The following is a 23,121-nucleotide window of genomic DNA, read 5'->3' on the forward strand; positions in this document are numbered from 1 at the left end:
TGGAGCAAACGCACACTCTACTACACTCTATTGGGTTTTGAAATAATTAAAAAAAAAAAAAAAAAACAATCATCATGCAACAGATTTCATTTTATATTTGCTCTCAAATCAAAAATCCAAATCTTGAATCCTTATTTTTCACACAGGCTTCTCTCCTGATCTCCATATGCAGGGACCTCTGTCAGTCTACCACACCCATGTCCATGTCAAAACATGTTTTTTCATTGTGCATCTGTGTGGCCAATCACCACAATTATACTGCAACACTGTGTCACCATCATCTCACAGCAAAGAGCGGATACAGGACTTCCAAGTCACATCACATCACGTCATATCACAGCACAGCATGGCGTATCATATCAGATTGCATCACATCATATCAAAATAAAACTGATGTGTCTTTTGGTGGCCAGGCAAAGATAATAGCTCCTTCAAGGCCGTGCTTACAGTTTAAAGTATGCTGCCAGGTCCTCAGAGAAGACTGTCACTCCGAAAAGTTTCAGTCAGTGCTCGGCGTTCTGCTTCTCACAGAAGGACAACCTGCGAAACGCCCAGCTTGTGCAAACAAAAATGCAGACAGGCACACACACGAACATTCATCATTTCTGTCAATTTGTTCTCACCAGTCATCTCTAATGAAATCTTGCTTTTAGAGCAGTCTGCAGTCCCAGGATGATCCCAGAGCAGATTGCATGGCAGTCAGCTGCCAGCAGGCTGTAACTCTTGGGTTGGCAATTAGCTTTTTTTCCCTTTTTTTTAAAAGAGCTACTCAGTGCAAGTTAGGACGGGGAAGTTTCCAGCTGTATAAGCAGAGGGAAAATGTGAATGCCACCCACTGTGACATGTGAAAACAGAAGAGGGTTTAATGATCTCCTGTCCTGTTAAAGCACATCGAGTGCCCACACAGATGTGTGGATGCTGCAGCCACAAGTTTTCCCAAGAATCACTTTATCCTGTAATCCAGACTTCTACCAGATTTCCACTGAATCTTCACAGACTAAATCTTCACCTTCATCCCAAACAAACATCCACAATCATCATCTCCAGTGATGGTGAGCAGCGTCGCCACACTCATCGCGCTCAACACTTCGGAAACTCCTGCACACTGAAACCGATGGCTCAGGCTATCACAGACACAAGGGAGCTTCACTTCGCTTACACAGAGAGAGAGCACCTGCTGCTCCATCTTGAAGTTCTGTATTGACGGACAACAAAAATGAGCGTGTCTCTAGATTCAACTGTTCACTTTTCTGCAAACAGGAAGGCCGCATGAAGCTTCTGGAAATGAGGAAACGCGTGCACGAGCATCTTCTGTATGAAGATGGATTATACAACAGATATGCCGCACATAATGAGAACGTCCTTGAGAGGACATACATTTTATATAACTCTGCCATCAGACTTAGCACCACAGATCGTTCTAAAGCATGTCTGCTCTGAGTGCGATCCTCTGTAAACTGCCAGATAAAATGCTAGAGCTTATCTACATAATGACGTTTCTTATTGGCAAAATTTTGAAACATCGTTTCACATGTAAAATATAGTTAATTCTGAAATGCATAAATGTTGTCCAGTATAGGTCTGTGTCATTTTTCTGGTGGCTGCAGAGATGCTAACAGCTGGTTTTGACTTCCTCGGACTTACTGCAGACGTGAAGAATGCTGGGAATTGTTTGTCGGTTTCCTCCACATGAACTGTGCATGCAGTTCAAAAAAGCTGAAGGAATTTATTCTAACTAAAACTGTAACTTTGAAGTATCCCTGAGACATGTTGTCTTTCTGCTTCGCGTTAAGTATTAGGGGAGTTATTACACGCTTTTAGTAGAATTTCTTTCACTCAAATCTGTCAAAATCCACTTGACAAACTGTAACATGTTTAAACATGTTTAACCTTTAAGCTTTATTTTACTCAAAGTTTGTGCACTCTGCATTCACAGTGTGTTTGTCTAAACTTAAGCATCTGTGTCTCTTTCTCAAATCTGCGCTGCACTCAGGAGATCAGCAGATGTGGAAAATTGTTGTTTTCAGCAAAACCGGCGAATTAGAGAGAACACCAAGGTAGACTTTTAGCTGTTGTGTTGATTACAAGTAATCACTTTCAGTCACGGGGGAGTTCAAATCTGATGCATCATTACCCAAATGAGCCATATCACATGCACAGAGGCTGTACACAGACTGTTAGTGGCATGAAGCGGAAGAAGAAATTCACTAGATCCAATTCCAGTGATGGGAGCAGCGCTGCCAGAAGTGGAAGAGTTATCAAGTGTGTGCTGCTAGAAAATGCTACAAATAGCTCTGAGAGTAAATGAGGCGTGCTTTCTGTCACTTGTTCAGACAAATTTGACTCTTTAAGCTGCACATTCTGTTTCTTTTCTGGTTTTGAGTCGTTGTGCTGGCTTGTCTGCACACCGAGGTGACGCTGCCATCTAGAGGTACATTTACTTGAGTTTTTACGCCATATTATGTCATTACAACCCTGTTTCCTAAAAATTAGGTTTACACTTGACTTCTTTTCCACAACCAGTAAGCCATGAGTGACATTCACAAATAAGCCACAGACATCCTCAAAAGCACTCAAACCCACTGTGATGAAATATGCAACAATACGCTGTATATCTTCTATGTTCGTGCTGTCATTTATGTCTTATTTATACTTTCATTCCAATAGTTTTCAGTGATAATTGATTCATGGCAACATTTTCATCCCAAAATAGCTAAACTGAGCCCTTTCAACAGAGAGCTGCGCTGAAACAATCAACCCCCTGCTGTCAAATCATGCATCAATAAGCCTAAATTTATGCACCACTGATGCTGACCCTGTCAGACTAGAATTAGACAATTCATGATGCACATGTAAGTTACTGTATCTGGCATTAAAAGGAGTGATCCTGAACAACCAGATGTTTATGCAGTCCAGTCACATTTTTTTTTTTTTCCAGCACTGCTGTGGTTTGAAATCTCATCAAACGCGTGATATTCCTTTCTAGGTCACTGGTGGGGGAAAAAAACTGCAAATATATTTCTTTTTTTTTTTTTCCTTGCGATGAATGATGTCCCCACTCCCTTCAGTTGCAGTCCTCTTCAAAACACTCAACTACATTCATGCATTAGTAATACATTAGAAAAATATTAATCGTGTTATTTAAAAGGATCATCCACACATGCCCAAGATGATGTGACGGTCTCTCTTTCTCTGAATCTCACGTATTATTAAATATGTAGGTATGGAAGATTCACTCACACATTCAGTTGCCATATCTAGTTGTGTTCTCATTGTGATCTCTTTAATGTGCAGGTAGATACATTAAAGATTGAAACAATGAACGCATGACTACTAATGAATGCAAGAGAAAGGTTTGATTTTGAGGTGCAACATCTTTTCTGTAAGTCTTCTTTACTCTCAAAGATCTAATCGCATTGTTTTGCTGTACCTGTATGTCATTGCAGTGCGCTCAGCCTCGCACTCTGCCAGCGAGAGGCCATATTCTCTCAGGTAGAGCTCCAGTCGGCGTTGCTCCACCAGCCTGTGCGCCGCCTCCAGGATCTGAGAGGCGAGGGCCTCTGACTCGGTCCTCTGGTCCGGGGTCTTGCTGCTCCGGGCTCCAGATTTGGCCACAATACTCCCTGAAGAGGACGACGCCTTGGGCTTCTTACTGATGCCATAGAGGTCTTCCACTGAGTACTTCCCTCCTTTTCCTCCTCCACTACCACCACGGCTGGCAAACATTGCTACCTGGAATCAAGTGCTGCAAACTGATGAAAATCCTTCTTCTCTTTTGCTGACTGCTACAGCTACTTTAGGCAAAAGCTGCCTCTGAGATCGAAACGAAACAACAAGGCAGTGCTATTTTGATAGAGATTCATGAAGATTTGAAACATCCGGCCCGAGGATGTCAGACATCAAACAGCTGGAAGCAAGAACTTAAAGCACCCGTAAAATATCAAAAAGTCTCGAGTGATCCTTTGTGGAGTCTAAATCCGAAATAAAACAAAGCCAGTCCTAACATGTCAGCAGCAACACCCAGTCACAAACAATGACTCCTGCTGATGTGAGGTGTGTCTTTGAGTAAAAATGGATAGGAAAAGCAATCAGCATCTTCTCTCTTTATCTCTTATAAAAAGAGGGATTTGTGTTGAAGCCCCACCAGCTTACATTTGTTCAGATTAAGGGAGGACCCGGATGAAGAATCTATACTTCTGTGGCTGCCCTATAATCTGCCTCAGTGCAGGCTGGGAGTTCAGCTCTCTGACCTTTCCTTCAGATGATGAGTGGTAATGCATTTTTTTTCACCTACATGGACAATTATCAGATGATCTGCAGGGGCAATGTCATCGTAACTCACAGGCTCGCTGCCTTCCAGCTCCTGTTGGCTCAAGCTAAGAGAGAGTGGCATCCTCCCAAAGCCTGGCGCCGGCTTCAGGCCAGCGCCAAGCGTTATTGTCCGGGTCTGGGTTAATGTGCGAGCCAAACCCCCGGTGCCTGATTTTCACACAAACAATAAAGGAGCACAGACTGTGTGAACCTATTTCCACCAGAGGGCTAAGTAAAATCTCTTCCCAGTGATGTCCAGTTCATAAAAAAAGGATCATCTGTGTGCTAAAATGAAATTAAATTAAATGAAATGAGGAGAAGAGAGAAATTATATGAAAACACAGGAGGTTGCGGTTTATGAAATCATGATGCTGGTGGAGAGGATTGCTGATCTTCTCCACAGTATACGCAAAGAAATCCACCTTCTAATCTCCTACGTGCATCTGTTAAGTCCCAGTTTACAGACCAGTCCTGGAAACAAATATGAATTTATATCTTATATAAAAGTCATTAATTCACTCTCTCTCATCGAAAGACGACCGCAGAGGGTATTATTTTGATTCCCCAAGGTGGGCATGCAGTATTTTTTAAGAGTCATTGCAAAAGAAAACAATCAGAGGGCTGAGGACTCATATTTTGAAGATAGTGGAAATGTTCTCTCACATCCTCACATGTCACATAGTAGGTCAAAGGTTGGACACACAGGATTAAAGAAAAACCATCAATGATTTAATCGATGAATGAAAACGCATCACTGCACAAAAGTCAATCTCATTGACAGTCTGAGAATCCATTCATGCGCCTGTCTCTTCCTTCATTTTTCCATGGCCGTGGCGGCCAGGCACTATCCCTAAGCTGCGGTCCCTCCTGACTGTGCTGCAGTGGCTTTTAGAAGCAGAGATCATCTGGGATTAAGCTGCTATAATCGCTCTTTCGATTGACCACAGTCACACGGGCAGCTGGTGGAGGTCAGTCTTGATCTTCACTGTAAATTACAAGAGAGAGAGTTTCCAGGACACAGAGGGCTGCATGGCGGCCTCCACCAGTGCTACAGTAAGTACTGGGATTATTATGATGTGCAGAAGGGGAAGTATTAGTTAGAAAGAATATATGTTTGCATTTGCGTGAGCGATCTCTGAGTCCACATTGTGTAACTGTCAGATATCTGGGTTGGAACAGTGGAGTTTGTTTTTAGTGATCTGTTGCATAACTGTGCAAAGATTGTTTTAGTAAGTCTGACAATATAGTAACGCAGGAATGTAGAGCGCACAGCTATGATGGAGTCATGCTATTTTCTGCCTCCCTGTACATACTGTACAGTGATGAGAGGGTGGCGAGATCTGTTGTTTGTGAGAGTCGTGGGTTTGCTGCAGATGGAGGCATTTTTTTCTCTCGTGAGAAAGAAAAAAACCCAACTTTTACTTTTTTTTTTTTTTTTTTTTTAAATCTTGCCACTACTGTTCAAGATCCTTGCCCAGTTTCAGTGTTACTCACCCAGTAGCACCTTCACACACTGTTGCAGCACAGGGTGTCAGATTAATTTCACCGTAGCAATGGAAGTGGTGGAGCAGAGACGGGCTGAAAAAGTCAGAGTGCCAGATAACAAAACCACACAAAGGGACTGTATGGAAATGATTCCACGGGTCCTTCAGGTTAAACAGTTTGTCCATGCCCTCTAGAAACATAAATCTGCTTTATGATATGACAGCGCAGTGGTTAATATTTAGTCAGATTTAGGAAAATGAACAAGTTTCTCATTATTTTAAGATACTAAGTCATTATTTTGATCGTTAATATTTTGACATACAAAGTCATTATTTGGATAAAGTTTCTCATCATTCACACCAAGCAAAGGTGGAGCTAAACTGCACTTTGCAAGTTGTTCCATAGCTTTAAATCATAGGGAACCATCTGTGGTGCCTACTTTTAACAGTGCTACATAGCACCTTTGTCAAATGAAAACCTTTATCCAATTAAACTAAGCTGGAGAACCTCTAGAGAACTTCTAGAGAACCTCTAGAAAACCAAGGAGGGGCTGAACAGGCTCTTTTTAATGCAGTGGTTCTTCATCCACCCTGAAGAAGTGCTGCAGAGCCACCTTTTGTGTGTGTGTGTGTGTGTGTGTGTGTGTGTAATGACCTCCAGGATACTTGCTCATCACACTGACGGCTTTCATGTCACGTGTATGAATTTCTCTTCGTGGCAGCGTAGAAAGCTGCTCCTCAGTCCTCCACCCGAGGTCTGCCAAGCCAAGCGCAACATGACTCTGCTTTTCCTCCAAGGTGCGACACCCTCCCACCGCCGCTAGGGGGCGACAGAGCAGCGCGGCTGAGTGAAGCAGCCCCCGATGTCTCACGTCTGCTCGGAGTTACCCTGCGTGGATCATGACAGACCCACATTTCGGTTCACTTTGAGACAGCGGACGAGCGACTCCTCCCTGCGGTGAGTCACGGACACAGACCACCCGTCCACGGTGAAGATGCCGCTGAGCGCCCCGCCCTTAAAACTCAACAATAAAACACCTGTATAAGCACGCTGAGCGAAGAAGATCAGCCCTGTTAGTTGTTATACGGCACATAACTCCCGATCGTTCCGCACATGCTGCTCTCTCCGTGGATCCACACATGTGGAGGCGATGGCGCAGGCTGCGCACCCTGCTTTTGTTTTTTTCTTGTGGGGGGTAGAGCACACTGTGGCCGATCAAAGTAATCGGGCATTTAACAGCCTCGTTGTGTGCGTGACAACGGGCCCATCGACTCAGACAGCAGGTTTTCTGATGGTGAAGTTGGACTGATGTCTCGGATGAAACGCGCAGACAACCAGCCGACACGCACGTCTGCCACGCGGTCTGCCTCATAAATCAAGCTTCCAACTTTATTTCCCCCTGATACTGATCAGCCTGGACGTGTAAATCAAAATAAATGAGAGGAAAATTCAAACATTGTCTCCCACTATTAAGAAAACCAGAGTGGACTTTCTGACCACTAGAGGGAGCTCATAACACAGTAAATATACCAGTGCATTTGTGAGGGGGCACATTTTTCTTTTCTTTGTGGGCATGAGGGGTGGTGGGCACTGATGTTGCACATAAAATGTGTAAAATAGAAATAAGAGAGTGTTCCCAGTTGGTTACAGTTACTTTCTTTGTGTAATCTGATTACATGCAACACTGGACACATACTCACTTTATACTCTGTAAACCTGGTTGTATTGCATCCAGATGCTGGTTAAATCATATCCATATGCTCCTTACTCAGATTTCTAAGTGGGCTCTCCACATGGTGAACAAAGGTGCAAGGACCCACACACACACACACACACACACACACACACACACGCTCCTGGACGCCCTGCATATTGTCACAATGTGAGCTCAGAGAACACGGTTTGTTCACGGGGTCAGTAATGAACGTGAGTGGTCATGTTTTTATAGCATAATCAACAGATGTGATGGACGCCATTTATCCGAACCTGGCTGAAACAGAGGGTGTAGGTTTGGTGGAGGGTGGGAGGGGAGATGCCACAGGGGAACAGAAGGAGGGGAGGGGGGCTTTAATCTGTAGGCCTGCTGTGTGAGAAGCCTAAAAAGTGACTGAATAAGATTCAGCCTTTACAGAAAAGAGCAGTTGTCAGTGCAGTAACATCACATATGTGTGACTGTTTATTTGAACATCCAGTGTTTACTGCTCATCGGCTTCACAAACATGTATGAAAATAGCTGATTTAGGCTGTTGTTTGGCGAACGATGAAGTATATAATTTCAGTGTAGAGAAAGAAGGGGAAACATCCAGTTAAGCTAAACAGCTATGACCACAATACAAATATAAAGACCAAACTACGCTGTAATCATGAAAAACAGAACAAACAGACAATGCATCACTGCAGCACAAGAAAAAAAAAACCTTTAGATGTTTTCCACTGAAGTTATTTGGTCGTTTCTTCATGTCCCGAAAAAAGAAGAAGAAAAAAAAAGCCTGACGGTAAGAAGAGGCCGTGTTTTTTTACTCAGCTGACTTTTGGTGGATACGCATTTTTTCAGCTGACGGTAAAGATTTATACTGTGGGGTTCAGAGCTGTGGAGGCGTTAGGGTGAGTTAGGACATGAAGGTGAGGCCTGGGTGAGAGGTTAAGCACAACACCGAAGAGAAAACTCATCAATCTGAGTTCAGTAAGCCGAGTTCAAAAAGGGAATCAATCACACTGATCAGAAACATCTTTAACAGGACATGATTGCCATTTCTGATCGTGGCCTTTTTCATTTCATTTCGCTCAACTTCAGACACACACGCACACACTCTCACGAAGCCTCGCTGCTGCTGCTTCTTCTTCTTCTTCTTCAGACCTTCAGAGCAATTTGATAGTTTCCCCCCTACTTTTAATCCCCGCACAGCATAGCCGTGCTCGGAGCATGTGGATTGAGTTTCAGAATATTCGGTGATTCAAACACAGAGGATAAGAAGCGGGGGAAGGTCACACTCCTTTCGTTTCCTCGCAGAAAGCAACGGGCACATCTTAGCGGGGTGGAAAACAAAAGGGCGCCACAGGGGAGACGGATGACTGCTGTGTGTGTACTGAAAGCTGAGACGGAGCAGGAACCTGCAAAACACCTCTGGAGGGGCCGGTCGCTCGTCCTGAAGGTGTTAATGTTCATATTCGCATTCCTCATCCCACAAACACCTCCATCGCACACGCGATCTGTTCTTTGAAGTCTGGTGAGGGAGAAGTGGGCACCAGCTATCGTGGCCGTTTTGGAGTCATAATATGAATTGGAAAACTGTTTGTCTTGATGAACAATCGTTTTTTATGAGCAGGAAGGAGCAGACTAGACACGGATCTATAATTGTAGCTGAGGCCAAATTTATTCTTAACTCGGTAAATCAGATAAATTCAAGTAAAATTGAGATTATATCAAAGTAAAAGAATTCAGAGGGCGACAGCCTGGAAGCAGATAATATAACAACATTTGAAGACTCTGATACAACAAATAACAATAATAATAACAGCAAGGAGACAGCAGGGGCCTGTAATCTTAAAGTTTACACTGATTAACTGGATTAAGTGCATAATGAAAAGTACAACGCTAATCCCCTGTCAAACTGCACTGCAGCATGAAAGTATAATTAAATTCTGACAACTCTTATTTGACCAGGTGGGTCAGCTAACAACAAACTCTTATTTACAGCGATGGCCTGGCACAAGCTCCCGTAAAGTCAACAGATATGCAGTAGCACAGCGGGGAGCGGCAACTTTCCCAGTGATCAGATTTAATACGAAACAGAGTGGAGGCGCTCTGCCGAGCAATGTGCCTCCCATCTTCCACCACAATCACGCTGCGTACACAGGTGAAAAATAATCTTAGCTGGCTGCTCGGCGGATTTGCTCAGAAACACTGGGCCATTTCGATCAAATTGTCTGCAAGACATCTCAGGGAGCAAAACTGGCACCTGAAGCAGAGAGGAGACTGGCGCAGGAAACACAATCTTAAACTTAACTCCTCATCAAGCTGCTGCTGATGAGGGGAAACAAAGCAACGCTGCTGATCCAGAGAGAAGACTGATGAGAAATGAAATTAGTCGATTAGTCCAAAGTTTTTAAAAAAGTTTTTAACAGAGAGCCAGTAGTACAAACTGGAGGTGTGGGGGTTGAAATAAGAAGGCATTGAGGATTATGGATTATGAGAATCGTATGGTATGCATTATGGGAATTGTAGGACATAGTGTTGTTGGTGCTTGAGCCATAGTGGGAGCTAAAATTCAGGACATGTCAGCCTCGACTGTTTCAAATTTGACTTTTTTTTGTTTTTAAATCCGTCTCTTGGGACTCCCCCAACTTTATGGAAGTGCAACAGTAAATGGCTTGAGGACACCTTTAACACTTTAACACTGCACACTTGATGCAGGATCACACTTTGACTCTCTGTGCCATTTACTGCAGCAGACAGCGTGAAACCATTTAAGATTGTTTCTTACCCCATCTCTCCCACCCTAAACCCCCCACCCCACCCTTTGCTTGCAAACACACATGTACCTGTCCCACTGGTTAACCCCCACCCACCACTGCCATCCATCCACCGACACACACATACACACACACACATACACACTCCACACTTCAATGCACAGAGGAATGCGAGGGGAATGACACAATCCACAAATGCCAAAACCTGGTTGGCCTGGTCCGCTCTCTGCTCAACAGCAGCCCTAATGAATGGCCATTCAGACACAGAGACAAAGCCGAGGCTAGATTTGTACTATGCATCGGGGTCAAAGGTCACGCAAAGCACTGACAGAAGTAGAAACCAGAGATGAATGCCTGACTCTTTCTTTCAAACGCCAAAACCACTCCGACACAGACACACGAAAACACACTGCGGGGTTGAAAAAAACATGCTCACAAGAATAGTTACTCATCGTTATTTATCTCCACCACATGGAAACTCCACTTGCATTGGTCTGTAGTTTGTGGGCCACATGAGAGCAATAGAACAAGAGGAATGAGTCAGTAACACAGAGATAATCAAAGTACATTAATCAATGAACATAAACACTTCTTGAAGCACTGGCAGCTTCGCCTGGTTATGGTAGCTTTGGAGATTGGAAGGGAGAGAAAAAACATTGTGTGTGAGAGCAAGAGTTTAAGCTTATGCTGCGCTATAAGCTGCTCTCAGCCCGAGGCGCAGGAGAAGAAAAGAACATCTCTTCATGATTAAAAGGGCTGAGGACCAGGAAGGGAAACATAGGAGAGGACAAGCTTCGAGCCCTCGGGGGTAAAGGCTCTCTGGAGAAACAGAAGGCAAGAGGAGAGGCGGCGAGAAAGCAAAGCTGGGAAATGTAGGGGGAGCGAGTCTCAATTCTCGCCCTCGCAGTCTCCTGTTTCTCTCTCATTATTAAGACCGGGGCGACGGGATAGATGAGAGGCATGTTTGCAACCAGACCCACAAAGAAGACTGAAAAATACACCCCATTAGACATCGCACTGGCACATTTTTATGCTATGATTGTAGACAAGTCAGACGGGGTATTATCTCACAAAAAAAAAAAAACAAGAGAACAAAGAATTTATTGACTTCACATCTCTGAGCGCTGAAATAAAACTAAATTAGAGAATTAAGTCTCGAGCAAAAGCAGGAACATTAGCGTGCTTTAGCAAAGGTGGGGCTCTTTGTTGTGTGCTGATTTGCCTTGAATTTAGGACAGAAGTCACAGGGGTCACCAGGACAGAACGGTGCGTCATTGAATCGGAGATTTTGTGGATTTTCACTTTCAGGCGGCCAAGGAACTTCCCATGACGTCTGTATGATGATGTCCAGATACAGCCGTGCAGTTTTTATGTTCCGCTTGAAGTGAGAATGACTCTGAATATCCTCAGAGGCCATCAGACAATGTCGATGAGCTGAAAAATGAGTCAGTGATGGTTAACACTGGTGTGTATTTTTATTATGAATACTGAATACAGATTGGCCTACACACAGGACAGTAATCAAAACATACTTTTTCTATTCATTATTCCAAAGTTGATTTTAGTGAGATCTTCAATATGAAGACCACATTTCCCATAATCCTTAAAGGAATCTCTCAGACTCTTGCATGACATTCCCGGTGTTTTTTGATTAAGGATTAACATAACTTTATGTTAGAAAAGAGGACTTTACGCTATTACCAACATTTTGTCTTTTTCCAAGTGAAATCACAACCGTTGGAACTCACTGTGCAGCCATCAGCACCACCTAATTGTTGGTGCGCTTAACCACACTTGTGCATTAATCACCACATTTGAATGGATTTTGAATCAATTGCAATTTTGAGAAACCCTTGATTTTTAATTATAACAAATGACAGAAATGCCGTATTAACATTCAAGGAGCTATCAACAAAAATCTGCTCCACTGGCCTCACTTCTTAATAGGGAAAGTAATTTTTTTTGTGATACAGAGAAAAGTGTCTCCAACACAAATCTGATTCCGTAAGTTTTGTTTTCAACATAGGTGTTTGAGCATGTTTAAGGAGCTGTTTAAGCTGCATTTTCCTGATTCACTGCAGGTCCGTGAGCTACCCTGGGAAAAGTACACACAGCCTAAATGTCAAAAAGGTGTCATTCAAGACATGCAAAGTCTTTGAGTAATACTTTGACATTTTGAACCCCACTCTGCTATTCCTCTTCACTAAACACTTGTAGCCATGAGAGGGGGGGCTACTAATCAAACAGCAGCTTATTATTAGCATTCCACGCTGAAACCAATGGATACAACCCGTCGCAAGCTAGCCTGTTAGCTTAGCTGGTAGCGGTACATTGTTTTCCATGCTAAATGTTAATAATGTTAAACTTGTTTTTTTTTTTTTTTTTTGTGTCGCTTTGAGGCAACAGAAGCAATTTGCCGGCTTCACAACCAGCAGCTGATGAAGGAAAATAATACACTCAACTTCAAAATGTCAAAGTAACCCTTTAAGGAACATTAAAATCATCAGACAGGAGATCATCACTCATGAGAGATTTCTGCTTTATAAAATTGGCATTTAAGTCCACAAAGTCGACTGAATGGCACTGGAAGATGGAGAGTACAGAATAAGAGAATTAAAAATGCATTAGATATATCAAGAAAAACAAGTTTGAGGCCAGATAGCATCCTTGGTAAATTTCTACAAAGAAAACCAATTCTTCAGTTTCCTCTGGTCTCTGAGTCCACTTGGTCCTTGGTCGGTCTGACGATGATAAAACTGAGCTGCCAGCAGAAACACAGGCAGTAGAAATAACCAACCACACTCCAAGAGAAACACATGGAGTTACTGATGATTATGATTCACTCTGAGGTGATGAAAGTGCCGATATGTCTCTGAGTCTCTCTTCTCCTCACAAGTTGTGGAGCCGGCGAGGGGAGGGCCAGACTGGGGAGTATGAGACATGTCTGATTAGGTCGAGTACAGCGCTCTCCAAAGTCTGCATTACACATCACACCTGAGTAAAGAGGAGGTAATGTTGAAATCAAACGGAAGAAAAGAGCAAAAATCATTGAGCTGTTCGGTCTCGACGTGGAAGGCGTCTGTGTGGAAAAATAATCCAGATGGATTTAATGCAAGACACCCCGGGTGAAAGCAGTTCTCAGTCATAATTACACAACAATAAGAAAATCGAAATCCATGGACTGGCGCTGGCATTTGTTTTTGTCTCCTTTGGTGAGGGGGCTTTTTATTGGGACAACAAACCAGTCAACTGTCCGTTTTCAAAATGACACTGATGAAAATGACACTACAGAAACTTTGTAAACTCTGATCTGTCTCTCCTCTTGGTTTAGCACATTTCTTGGCTCCTGACCTCGGGTAGATATAAAAACACTGAGCGCAAACTGTAAAAATGAGTCAGTCTGCACAACGTGAACTTCATCCCGTGATCACTGTGGGTGACGGCGGCTCGCTCATCTTTATTTTTCTAATTTTCTTCTGGTCATTGATGAATTCTGTCAATCTCTCTTGGAGTCTGTATTCAAAGTGGGGCACAGGTGAGGCTCCAGAGCGCTGTCAGTGCGTGGCAGCACCTGTGCACTGGTGTTCACGCCCAGGTTAAGAGGCAGCTGAGCTAGAAGGTCACAGTTGCAGTGCTCTTGTTCCGAAAGGACATTGTCTGGATGCTGGAGAGGATTTTCCTCTGATGCCCAGCCAAAGTCACCCCCATGTGCAGCAGATCCCTGAACACAGACAAAATAAACCCTCATTAGACAGATTTGACAGACATTAAAATAACATTTCACTCATAATTTTTTTTAAATTTTGCCTATTTGCAACTGTCACTACTAAAAAGGAGGCTTGCTCCCTGACCTTGTAACCAGGGAGTGTGAACTAAACAGTAAAAAAATGCTCTTCCACAGATAAGTATTAGTTTAGATTAGAAAACTGGAGATAGAAACTGACTGCGTGGTGATCTGTGCCAGCTGGTCCACTGAGTTGAAGCCGGCCTGCAGGAAGCTGTCCTCGTAGCGCTCCATCTTGATGGCCCTCAGCCATTCCCCCACTGAAGCAAATGACGAGAGGGCTAAAGGTGCACGCTGGTCCAGCAGGGGGTAGGATGGCCTGGGGGACCGAGGAGAGAAACAAAAGGGACAACTTACACACACTGTCACCACAACAACAGTGAGGAGCTTATATATATCCTGCAGCGACATTCCAGTTGACAAGTGGAGGTATAATCTGAGGCTGAGTGACTGACAGGGACAAACAATGGCATTTGTCAGGGGTGGAGCATCCTCTGCTGTATGTGACCAGTTGACAGACAGAATGTGGTTGAAGGGAAATAGGCCCAGCAAGTGGCTGACAGATCACAGCAGGATGTTAGGGTGGTACATGAGATTGGGCAGCAGGAGGGCAGAGTGGACACTAAGAAAGAGACACTATGAAAGGACAGACATGCTTCCCTTTCTATGTTCATTCTCAGGCGGTGCATTTACTGCCATTGTGACCATGCAGGTTTTCTGTCAATCACCCAAACACATCTGCACACTCACCCTGCTCCTTCTTGAGCCACTATTTTCAGCGATGCAGGGTTGCGGATCAGCTTGTCCAGGGCACTGACAAGGTCCGCAAAGCGAGGCCGCGCCGAGCGGTCTTTCTGCCAGCAGTCAAGCATCAGCTGGTGCAGGTGAGTGGGGCAGTCAGGGGGTGGGGGCAGCCGGTAGTCCTGCTCTATGGCGTTGATTACCTGACAGGAAAGAAAATTATTATTAAAACAAGTATGCACTAAATGGCATTTAAAGCAATTCTGAGTTGATTGGTGGGTACAGACAGGAAGGGAAAAAATGAAAAAGGGAAAAAGTTTGGAAACTGAACTTCAATGTGCTCAGCACGACTGTGCTTTGCAATCTCATAATTAAGCTTTTATTAAAACACTTCACTGATTCCCTGAAAAGTTCAGACTACTTTTTGCAGAATGCTAGTGTTACATTTTGTTTTGGAAAAGCTCGGCTTCATGTTGTGCCCGCCGAACCTTAAAAATCATTGTCAAGAATGGCTTTTGGTTAAACTTACATCCTGGTTGCTCATGTCCCAGTACGGTCTCTCTCCAAAAGACATGACCTCCCACATGACAATGCCATAGCTCCACACGTCTGAGGCTGAGGTAAACTTTCTGAAGGCTATTGCCTCTGGTGCTGTCCAGCGGATTGGGATTTTACCTCCCTGCACAGAAAAGAAGAAGTCAGGTCTTCAAAACAAACATGGTCATAAAAGGGCTCTGAGAGAGAAAGTAAGGCAGGTAAAACAATAACTTCAAGTTAATGCTGCAAAATAGTGAACTTTTATACTATAGTAATATATTTCATTTCATCATGTTGTAATTCATCAGTGCTCCAATCAGCCGTTCACCTGCTGGACGACTAATCGTTTTTTGATGATTGCGGAAACAAAATAATTTTTAGCTTTTGTGAATTAATATCATGAATATGATTTGAAACAGAAATACTATCTGGCAGGCGGATATACTCTAGCTGTTTTTAACAATGGTGTTTCGGTGTGTTTATTATCTGAGGAGAATCGTCATCTCACCAGAGAGCTGGTGTAGGTCGGGTCAGAGGAGTTCTCCTGCAGAAAACGTGACAAGCCAAAGTCGGACACCTTGCACACCAGGTTACTGTTGATCAGGATGTTGCGGGCAGCCAGGTCCCGGTGGACGTAGCTCATCTCTGCCAGGTACTTCATACCGGAGGCGATGCCGCGCAGCATACCCACCAGCTGGATGGGCGTGAACTGGCTGTCATTCAGCTACAGAGGAGAGAAACAGTTCAGGTGGAGAGTGAGTGAGGAGGCTGTGTGTTTCAGTGTGCGAGTGAAGCGGCTGTGTGTTTCAGTGTGTGTTACGTGTGTCCACACTGACCCGTAGAAAAGAGTCCAGGGCTCCGTTTTCCATAAACTCCGTGAGGATCATGACCGGACAGCTGGCTGTGATGATCCCCTCCAGGTGGATGATGTTGGGGTGCTGGAACTGGCCCATGATGGACGCTTCAGACAGGAAGTCCCGTCTCTGCTTGTCGGTGTAGCCTCCTTTTAGTGTCTTGATTGCTACGTAGTTTTCTTTTTTCCCTGGGATCTTCAGCCGTCCTCGACACACCTCTCCAAACTCTCCTGCAGCACACAGACACGTAAACACATATTAGGGCTGTTTTTCTTTAACAGGTGCTTACCACACTGAGGGGTGACAGTTGTCCTCTGCATACCTAAAGCTCGCTTGCGGCTAGAGCTGCCCTTTGATTTCAATAAAGGCTGGTAATATTGCTGACATATTTATCAGTTAATTGCTTCATTTACCCAGCACTGTTGAATTTTGACTGATAAAGAATACAGACATTTTTAAATGTCACAGAATCAATTTAACTTAGTAAATTAGATATATTTTTAACGATGTTAGAGGACAATCTGCCAAGCTACAAAAAAAGAAAACCTTCAGTCTGTGGGCCCACAGAAAAAGTTGAGCAGTAATAAGTTTAAACATTTGTGACTAATGGGGAAAACATATGACCGGGCTTACCAGCACCAATAACCTCCTCAATCTTGACAAAGGAAACATCAATTTCCTTGGCAAATTCTCGCACGGCCTCATTAGGGTCTTCATAGGTGAAGGGGTCGATATAAACCTTGACCCCTGCGAGAGAAAGACAAACAGAGTCGTGGGAAAGGAACAGAGGAAATGTTAGAGTATTATGAGCGGCAATGAGCCCGGGCACATCAAATATGATTTTCTTGATGTGAAAGAGCTGTAAGTCAAAGCTGAGGTTTAGCGTGCGTGCCCTTAATCCGTTACCTTGGCCAACAAGGTACTGGTTGTTTTTGTCGCTCAGTTCTGGATCCTTCAGTTGGCTGTGTCTGCTGCAGGCAGAGAGAGATAGGGGTAAATAGAATAAGATTAGGATGGCAGCGCACTTATCTGAAGAATGGCTGTTAGACTTTATTTTCAGGCAAGCAGTCCTAATGCTTTATCAGGCTAATGTGATGCAAATCAATGGTCTTACAATGCGACTGTTCAGATGCAATAACGCTGACAAAATGCCTCTCTGACTAAAACACAAACTCTAAAAAAAGCAAAAATGAGGGAAAAACAACACATTGTATAACTGTTTTTATTTTATGTTTAAATGCTGCAACTAAGCACTGCAAATTATGATAATTTATTGATCCGCTAAGGGAAAACTGCTGTCTTGGCCCCATGCACAGAGAGGTCAGAGGTCAGCTCAGCTACAGACCAATACCCTCTAGTCTACAGAGATACAGTGCCTGTAAGGACACTGACTGTCAAAAGTGTTGTTGTTTTTTTTACACAAACAGTCTGCCTTGTTGAGAAAAGGCTTTTGTCAGCCTTAAATAATCCTCAGATGCACAACACACGATGGCTCGTAGTAACGGGAAATACCTGAGCCAAGCCTGATGCTTCTGCTCTTTGACACAAGCAGCTCCATTATAATTCTGCTGGCGCAAACTCATCCCTGCAAGACTGTAACAACCCTGTAGCTACTGGATCCCTGCCTTCCTCCATTTCTCTCCCTCTCCCACCTCATAAGCCTAAAATAGCAATAATGCACCACCCTCCGTTAGTGGCAGATCTGGGCCTCAGCCACTGGTTTGTGTGTGCGTGTAAGTGTACGTGTGTGTGTCACAAGGTCACAGCTATTGTTCTCCTGTCCTGTGGAAACAGGGTTGGGACGCCTGCATCCTGTCTCTCCCTGCCCTCTGCCTCTGTCGTCGTCTCACCCTCTCACACACACACACACACACACACACACACACACACACACACACACACACACTCTCCCTTTCTCCCTCTGATGGCATCCAACACTATTTACTCAAACAATGACGCCTAAGGAAAATGTTCTAATGAGCAGGATAACTTTTAGCTGTGCAAGCAAAAGACATCATAAGCTTTGCTTTGTGTCTGAACTGCCTCACACAGAAAAAAATGGTGTGGGTAACAGGGTGCAAATCCACTGTTGATAAGATATGATTTGTATAAACAAAAGAACAAAGTGGTGCAAAACTGTAAAATTGGGGTCACGGTTGTTATGGGTTGTTTGATTTTCCCCTTTTTTCCATTTCCTGTTATTCTGTCAGCTTCTTTCCCTTCCATATCTATCTAATTCTTCGCCTCTTTCCCTTTCCCTTTCCCTTGTTCTCACCGTATGCAGTAGGCGGCCACAAAGACAAAAGTGACAAGCAGCAGCATCCCAGCAGCGATAAGGATGCCGGGTACCAAAAACTGTGAATCTTGTCCTGAGAGAGGAGACAAACAAAAGAGACAAGGAAGTAAGAAAACAAGACAGGCAGCGATTTAGAGTCAGGTAATGACAGAAATCATGATAGGAGGTTTACATCAGTGGTATAGAAAAATATGAAAAGGAAGGAAAGAACACTACAGGAATTCATTATATTAAAGAGTTTAAATACAAGGACACTAACTCAATACACAGGGACAAGGACAGGCAACGAATTCATAGCAAGAAATTGTGCAGGAGCTGATTGTGCATGAAAGAATGGGAAAAACCTTCCCAATAGAAATGAAAAAAAATGTGTGAAACAAAAGAGAAATGTGTGTGAAACTCCATCCATTCAAGAGCAAGAGTGCACTTTTCTTACCGTCAGGAAGCGTGCGGAAAATGGCTGCAGGACTGAAGCTGCCATAACCGGCCATGGTGCGCGCCCGAACCTGCACTTCGTACTGAGTGGCTCTGCGCAGGTCCGTCAGCACGGCCTGGTTTCGGTTACTCTCAGTGTAGTGGCACTGATCTTCACTACGTCGTTCCTACCAAAGGAAAACAGAGTTAGCGGGAGTGGAAGTGAGCAGAAAACTGGAATAGGTGAGAAAATGACAGAGATCACTGTGGGAAAAAAAAAACACCCATAAAGTCTGCTATAAAGGCAAGAAACAGCCATCTATAGGACTTCAAATATCCTCTACTATAACTCCCTGTTAAACTACAATTATTACACAGTTTTAATCAGAGGCATGTCAGCCAATATGCTGGGGGGAAGTTGCATATTTCTTTCATTCACACTCAAATGTCTTGTGTCTCAGCTGTATGATGGTGCTTTGAGTCAGGTTTTACCTGTGTGTTTTTGTGCAGTGCAAAAAAAAAACCAAGCTTAGCCATAGAAATGTCAGACACACACCCACAGGAGTGCTGTATACTGTATACGCTGAAACAAAGTCTTACTCACAGAAATTAAATGGTCAGGTCTTAAGCAGGGATGGGTACAGAAACCCGGTGTTAATCAGGCCCCGGGGCTACGTCATTAAAGATCACAGTATCGATAAGCTCCGACGTTGTCAGTTCTGTTTTTAGTATTTGTGAAATTAGGAAAGTAGATTTGTTTGAGCTACAGAAACATAAACCCAAAGGCTTGTACATTTTATCTCACCAACCACCAAGTTTATAATTTGCAATTAGATGAAGACATTCATCTATGACGCATTTTCACTCCAAGAGATCTCTCTGTCTGAGCCTGTTGTATGTGTGACGGGAGATGCCAGCTTTCTCTGCCCCTCTCTCTCTCTCTCACACACACACACACACACACAGAGACACACACACACAGAGACACACACACACTGCTCTTAGTGACAATGGCGGAGAGAACTAAATGCTCAAAAGTCTGGTCACACCTCCTTGGAGTTGATGTTGACAGTGCTTGTTACTTCAAGTGCAACAAGTCTTTTACATGTAAAGGCAGAAAGCACAAGCAATCTTTTGAAACATTTAGAGAAAGTGCATCACGTACAGAGGAGAAATAGACAGTTTTCCACTCCCTAGCTTGTAGCTCATCTACTGTTGCCTTGTCGACCTCAGGTACGTAATCCTAGCAGTTAGAGCCCACACTGGGTTAACTAAACTATACGAACCTGGGTTAATGATTAAAAGTAACTGTTTGATAAAAGTATCAAAATACTGGATTGTAGTATCGGTAAGAGTAGTTGTACCGTTGCAATCTTAATGATACTCATCCCCAGTCCTAAACTGCTATACTACAACCCATCATTTCCATAAGCAAAACTGACAATCTACCGGCAATTTGGGATTACAATTCTTCCACTGTGATTTTTCTCACACTGAGCCATGGCGCACCTGAAAATAAAACAATGAAACCTGAAGAGTGTGTGACCTTACAGACAGACAGTCGAGAGGTGTTGTGAGGGGGCTCTCACCTTCTCACAGTAGCGTAGCTGGTACTGCAGGATGGTGTAGAGTGGCTGAGCTGGGACCGACCACTGCAGAGTCAGGCTGCTCTCTGTGGAGTCGCTCTTTCGAATAACAGACACCAGCGACGGCACTGCACAGATGGCAGAAGAATTATAAATACCACATGAATTTCAGACTATTTATACCTTTCTACCATGTCACCTTCACCTCTTACCGTCATGCCTCGTGGTGACGTTGACACTTTCACTGGCAGGGTCCTTGCCGCTGAGCTGAGACACCCCGTTGAGCGCCTGAATAGTGAAGGTGTATGTGGTGTGAGGCAGCAGGCCCCACACCTCCACCCTGCGACCCAGCAGGCCGTGCTGCGCCGGTCGGTAGCTGACACTGTCCCCACAGGAGAGGCATGGCCCCTTGGGTGCCCTGCACACAGTGCACCTGATGGAGTAGCTCAGGTCTGTTCTGCCGCCATCATCCAGAGGCTCGTTCCACTCTAGACTGAGCGTGGTGTCATTGATCTGGGTGATGATGCTGCGTGGGGACGTGGGAGGTCCTGCATTGACAAAAAAAAATGAATTTCCTATATTGCAAATACAAGAAATCAAGCAGAAGAATTGTCCCTCCTGCTCATGTGATAGAAAATCATTATTCTTAAAAGGTATAGATCAAGATTTTGGGAAATACACTTGGTCGCTTTCTTCCCCAGAGCCAGATGAGATGACTGATACTGCTCTTGTGTCCGTGCAGCTTACCGTGCAGTTTAACTTAGCGTGAAGACTAGAGACTGCCTGGCTCTGTCCAAAGGTAATAATTAGTGGTTTTACAGGGATTTATGTGCAGGACTATTTCTTTGCCAGGTGCAGTTCACTGCTACCAGCCAAAAGTCTGACACAGTATCCCCCCATAAAACCACAAACTGACATTTTTATGCCTGTTTTTTTTGTACAGACTCAACATTGAAAGCTAATACACCTATCTCCCAAAATGTCGTGAACAGCAGCATTACTGTCAGGCCCAGGTGTTGCACTTTTCTTCACATGTCAAAATGATTCAGCACAGTCACTATAGCAACATTACATGTGATTATTTTACATGTGATATATGAAATACCATTAGAAAGCACCAGTAGTTATTTCCAAAATATTGTCCCATTATTCGGTCAAAACTGTCATCATATTTAAATATGGTAGTATTACTTAGCCCTCATACCATCACACTGTGTATAAAATGTCTCTATTAAATCAAATTATAATCTCTGCGCTGTCATTTTACTGACGGGACAGTAGGGCATTACGATATATATTGTGTGACAACGGAAAAACGTCTGTTGTTTCATCTTATGCTCTATTGTTTATTTTGTCCTGTCGCAAATCACACTTTTTTTTTCTTGTGGTTGTTGCGTTCTTACACAGGGCACGGACGCAGGCAGGAAATTTGCATGAAGGCAACACAAACAAACAAGGAGGAGAGTGAAAGTGACACACAGAGGGCTCATTCCAAACAGGAGGAGGACTCCGACCAGCCAAGACAAAGAGGAAGTCATACCTAAAAAAGAGGAAGCCTTCTATCGCATGGGTGTGGTTTAGGTATGAAAAGTCTCACACGGACCAGAAAGCTGTACTTTACAAAATTGCGCCACAGACCGGTCCCCAGAAAAGAGTTTTTTTATTTAGCTTTTTATATTTTATACATCAGAATTTTAAAATGTGTTGCTTTATTGAAAATTTGCACAAAGGTTCGAAATAAATGGAGAAAAATAATCCAACATAAGTCGGCCTCTATGTGTGGTCATTTTATGTATGTTCATTCATTGAATCAATAGAACATGTGAGTGTTTGGTAAGAGTGCGCAGCTCTATTAGTTGCTGCTTTTACCTTTCCATGACCCACACAGACCATTTGTCTATGTTTTTCCATATGTGCTAAAGACATTTTATTCAGTCTGCACATGTAGTCACAAAGCAAAACATTGCTCCTGCAGTGGCTGAGCATCACAGCAGGAGCATATGTGCTGCAGAATTTAACTGGTGCAATTACATTTGTCTAAAACTGGATGATAATGATCACCGTCTGAAAATTGTAAGAAGATAGCTACTGCCTGAAGCCAAGCATAACTAAGCAGCAATACCACTCAGCCACTGTGAATGAGTTTCTGTTCGTGCCAAGGAGACGGAGCTTTGTCACTAAGCCTGCAGCTAACTTAAGTGCTAATAGTGTTCTCGTTGGAAACCCAAGTGGGGCAACATCATAGACAATCCAGGTACGAATGAACTCTGAATTCAACATCTGAAAATGGGGATTTTTAGAGACCATACTTTTTATGACTTAACAACCGGAATCCACTTTACTAAAATCATAAAAGCTGTCACAGTAATGTAAAACACTTATTTTCGGGGGAAAAGGTCTGTGTGATTTACAGATGACAAGGCTGGTTTGCAATTTGGCACTCAAATTGAAAATAGAAATAATGTGCAGATTTGCATGGGCAATCTGGTAAAACAACAGAATGTATAATGGGAGTGGTGCTATTAAGTGATCAATAATTAAGATAAAGCTTTTGTAATTAAAGTTATCAGTAATAGCAAAATTAGTAGATGTAAATTCTGCTTGGCAGTGATATCACACCTGCTGAGAGAAGGAACTGTC

General features: G+C 43.5%; 2 protein-coding genes across 2 annotated transcripts in view; one reads left to right on the forward strand and one right to left on the reverse strand.

Moving 5' to 3' along the window:
* The window catches only part of il13ra2 (interleukin 13 receptor, alpha 2), a 310,420-nt gene that overhangs the window by 183,573 nt on the left and 103,726 nt on the right, over positions 1-23,121 (forward strand). The window lies entirely within an intron of this gene.
* The window catches only part of LOC139212609 (ephrin type-B receptor 4a-like), a 34,443-nt gene continuing 24,113 nt past the window's right edge, over positions 12,792-23,121 (reverse strand). Inside the window, exons 6-17 of the mRNA XM_070843081.1 lie at positions 20,694-21,029; positions 20,485-20,609; positions 18,918-19,083; positions 18,461-18,554; positions 17,092-17,156; positions 16,819-16,932; positions 16,168-16,415; positions 15,840-16,055; positions 15,324-15,473; positions 14,804-14,997; positions 14,214-14,372; positions 12,792-13,990 (exon numbers count right to left, since the gene is read on the reverse strand). Coding sequence (XP_070699182.1) covers positions 13,882-13,990; positions 14,214-14,372; positions 14,804-14,997; positions 15,324-15,473; positions 15,840-16,055; positions 16,168-16,415; positions 16,819-16,932; positions 17,092-17,156; positions 18,461-18,554; positions 18,918-19,083; positions 20,485-20,609; positions 20,694-21,029 — 1,976 coding nt within the window. The 3' untranslated portion in view covers positions 12,792-13,881. The remainder of the gene's footprint in view (positions 13,991-14,213; positions 14,373-14,803; positions 14,998-15,323; positions 15,474-15,839; positions 16,056-16,167; positions 16,416-16,818; positions 16,933-17,091; positions 17,157-18,460; positions 18,555-18,917; positions 19,084-20,484; positions 20,610-20,693; positions 21,030-23,121) is intronic.

This window comes from Pempheris klunzingeri, chromosome 14 (genome assembly GCF_042242105.1).
Source record: "Pempheris klunzingeri isolate RE-2024b chromosome 14, fPemKlu1.hap1, whole genome shotgun sequence".
Classification (NCBI taxonomy): Eukaryota; Metazoa; Chordata; class Actinopteri; order Acropomatiformes; family Pempheridae; genus Pempheris; species Pempheris klunzingeri.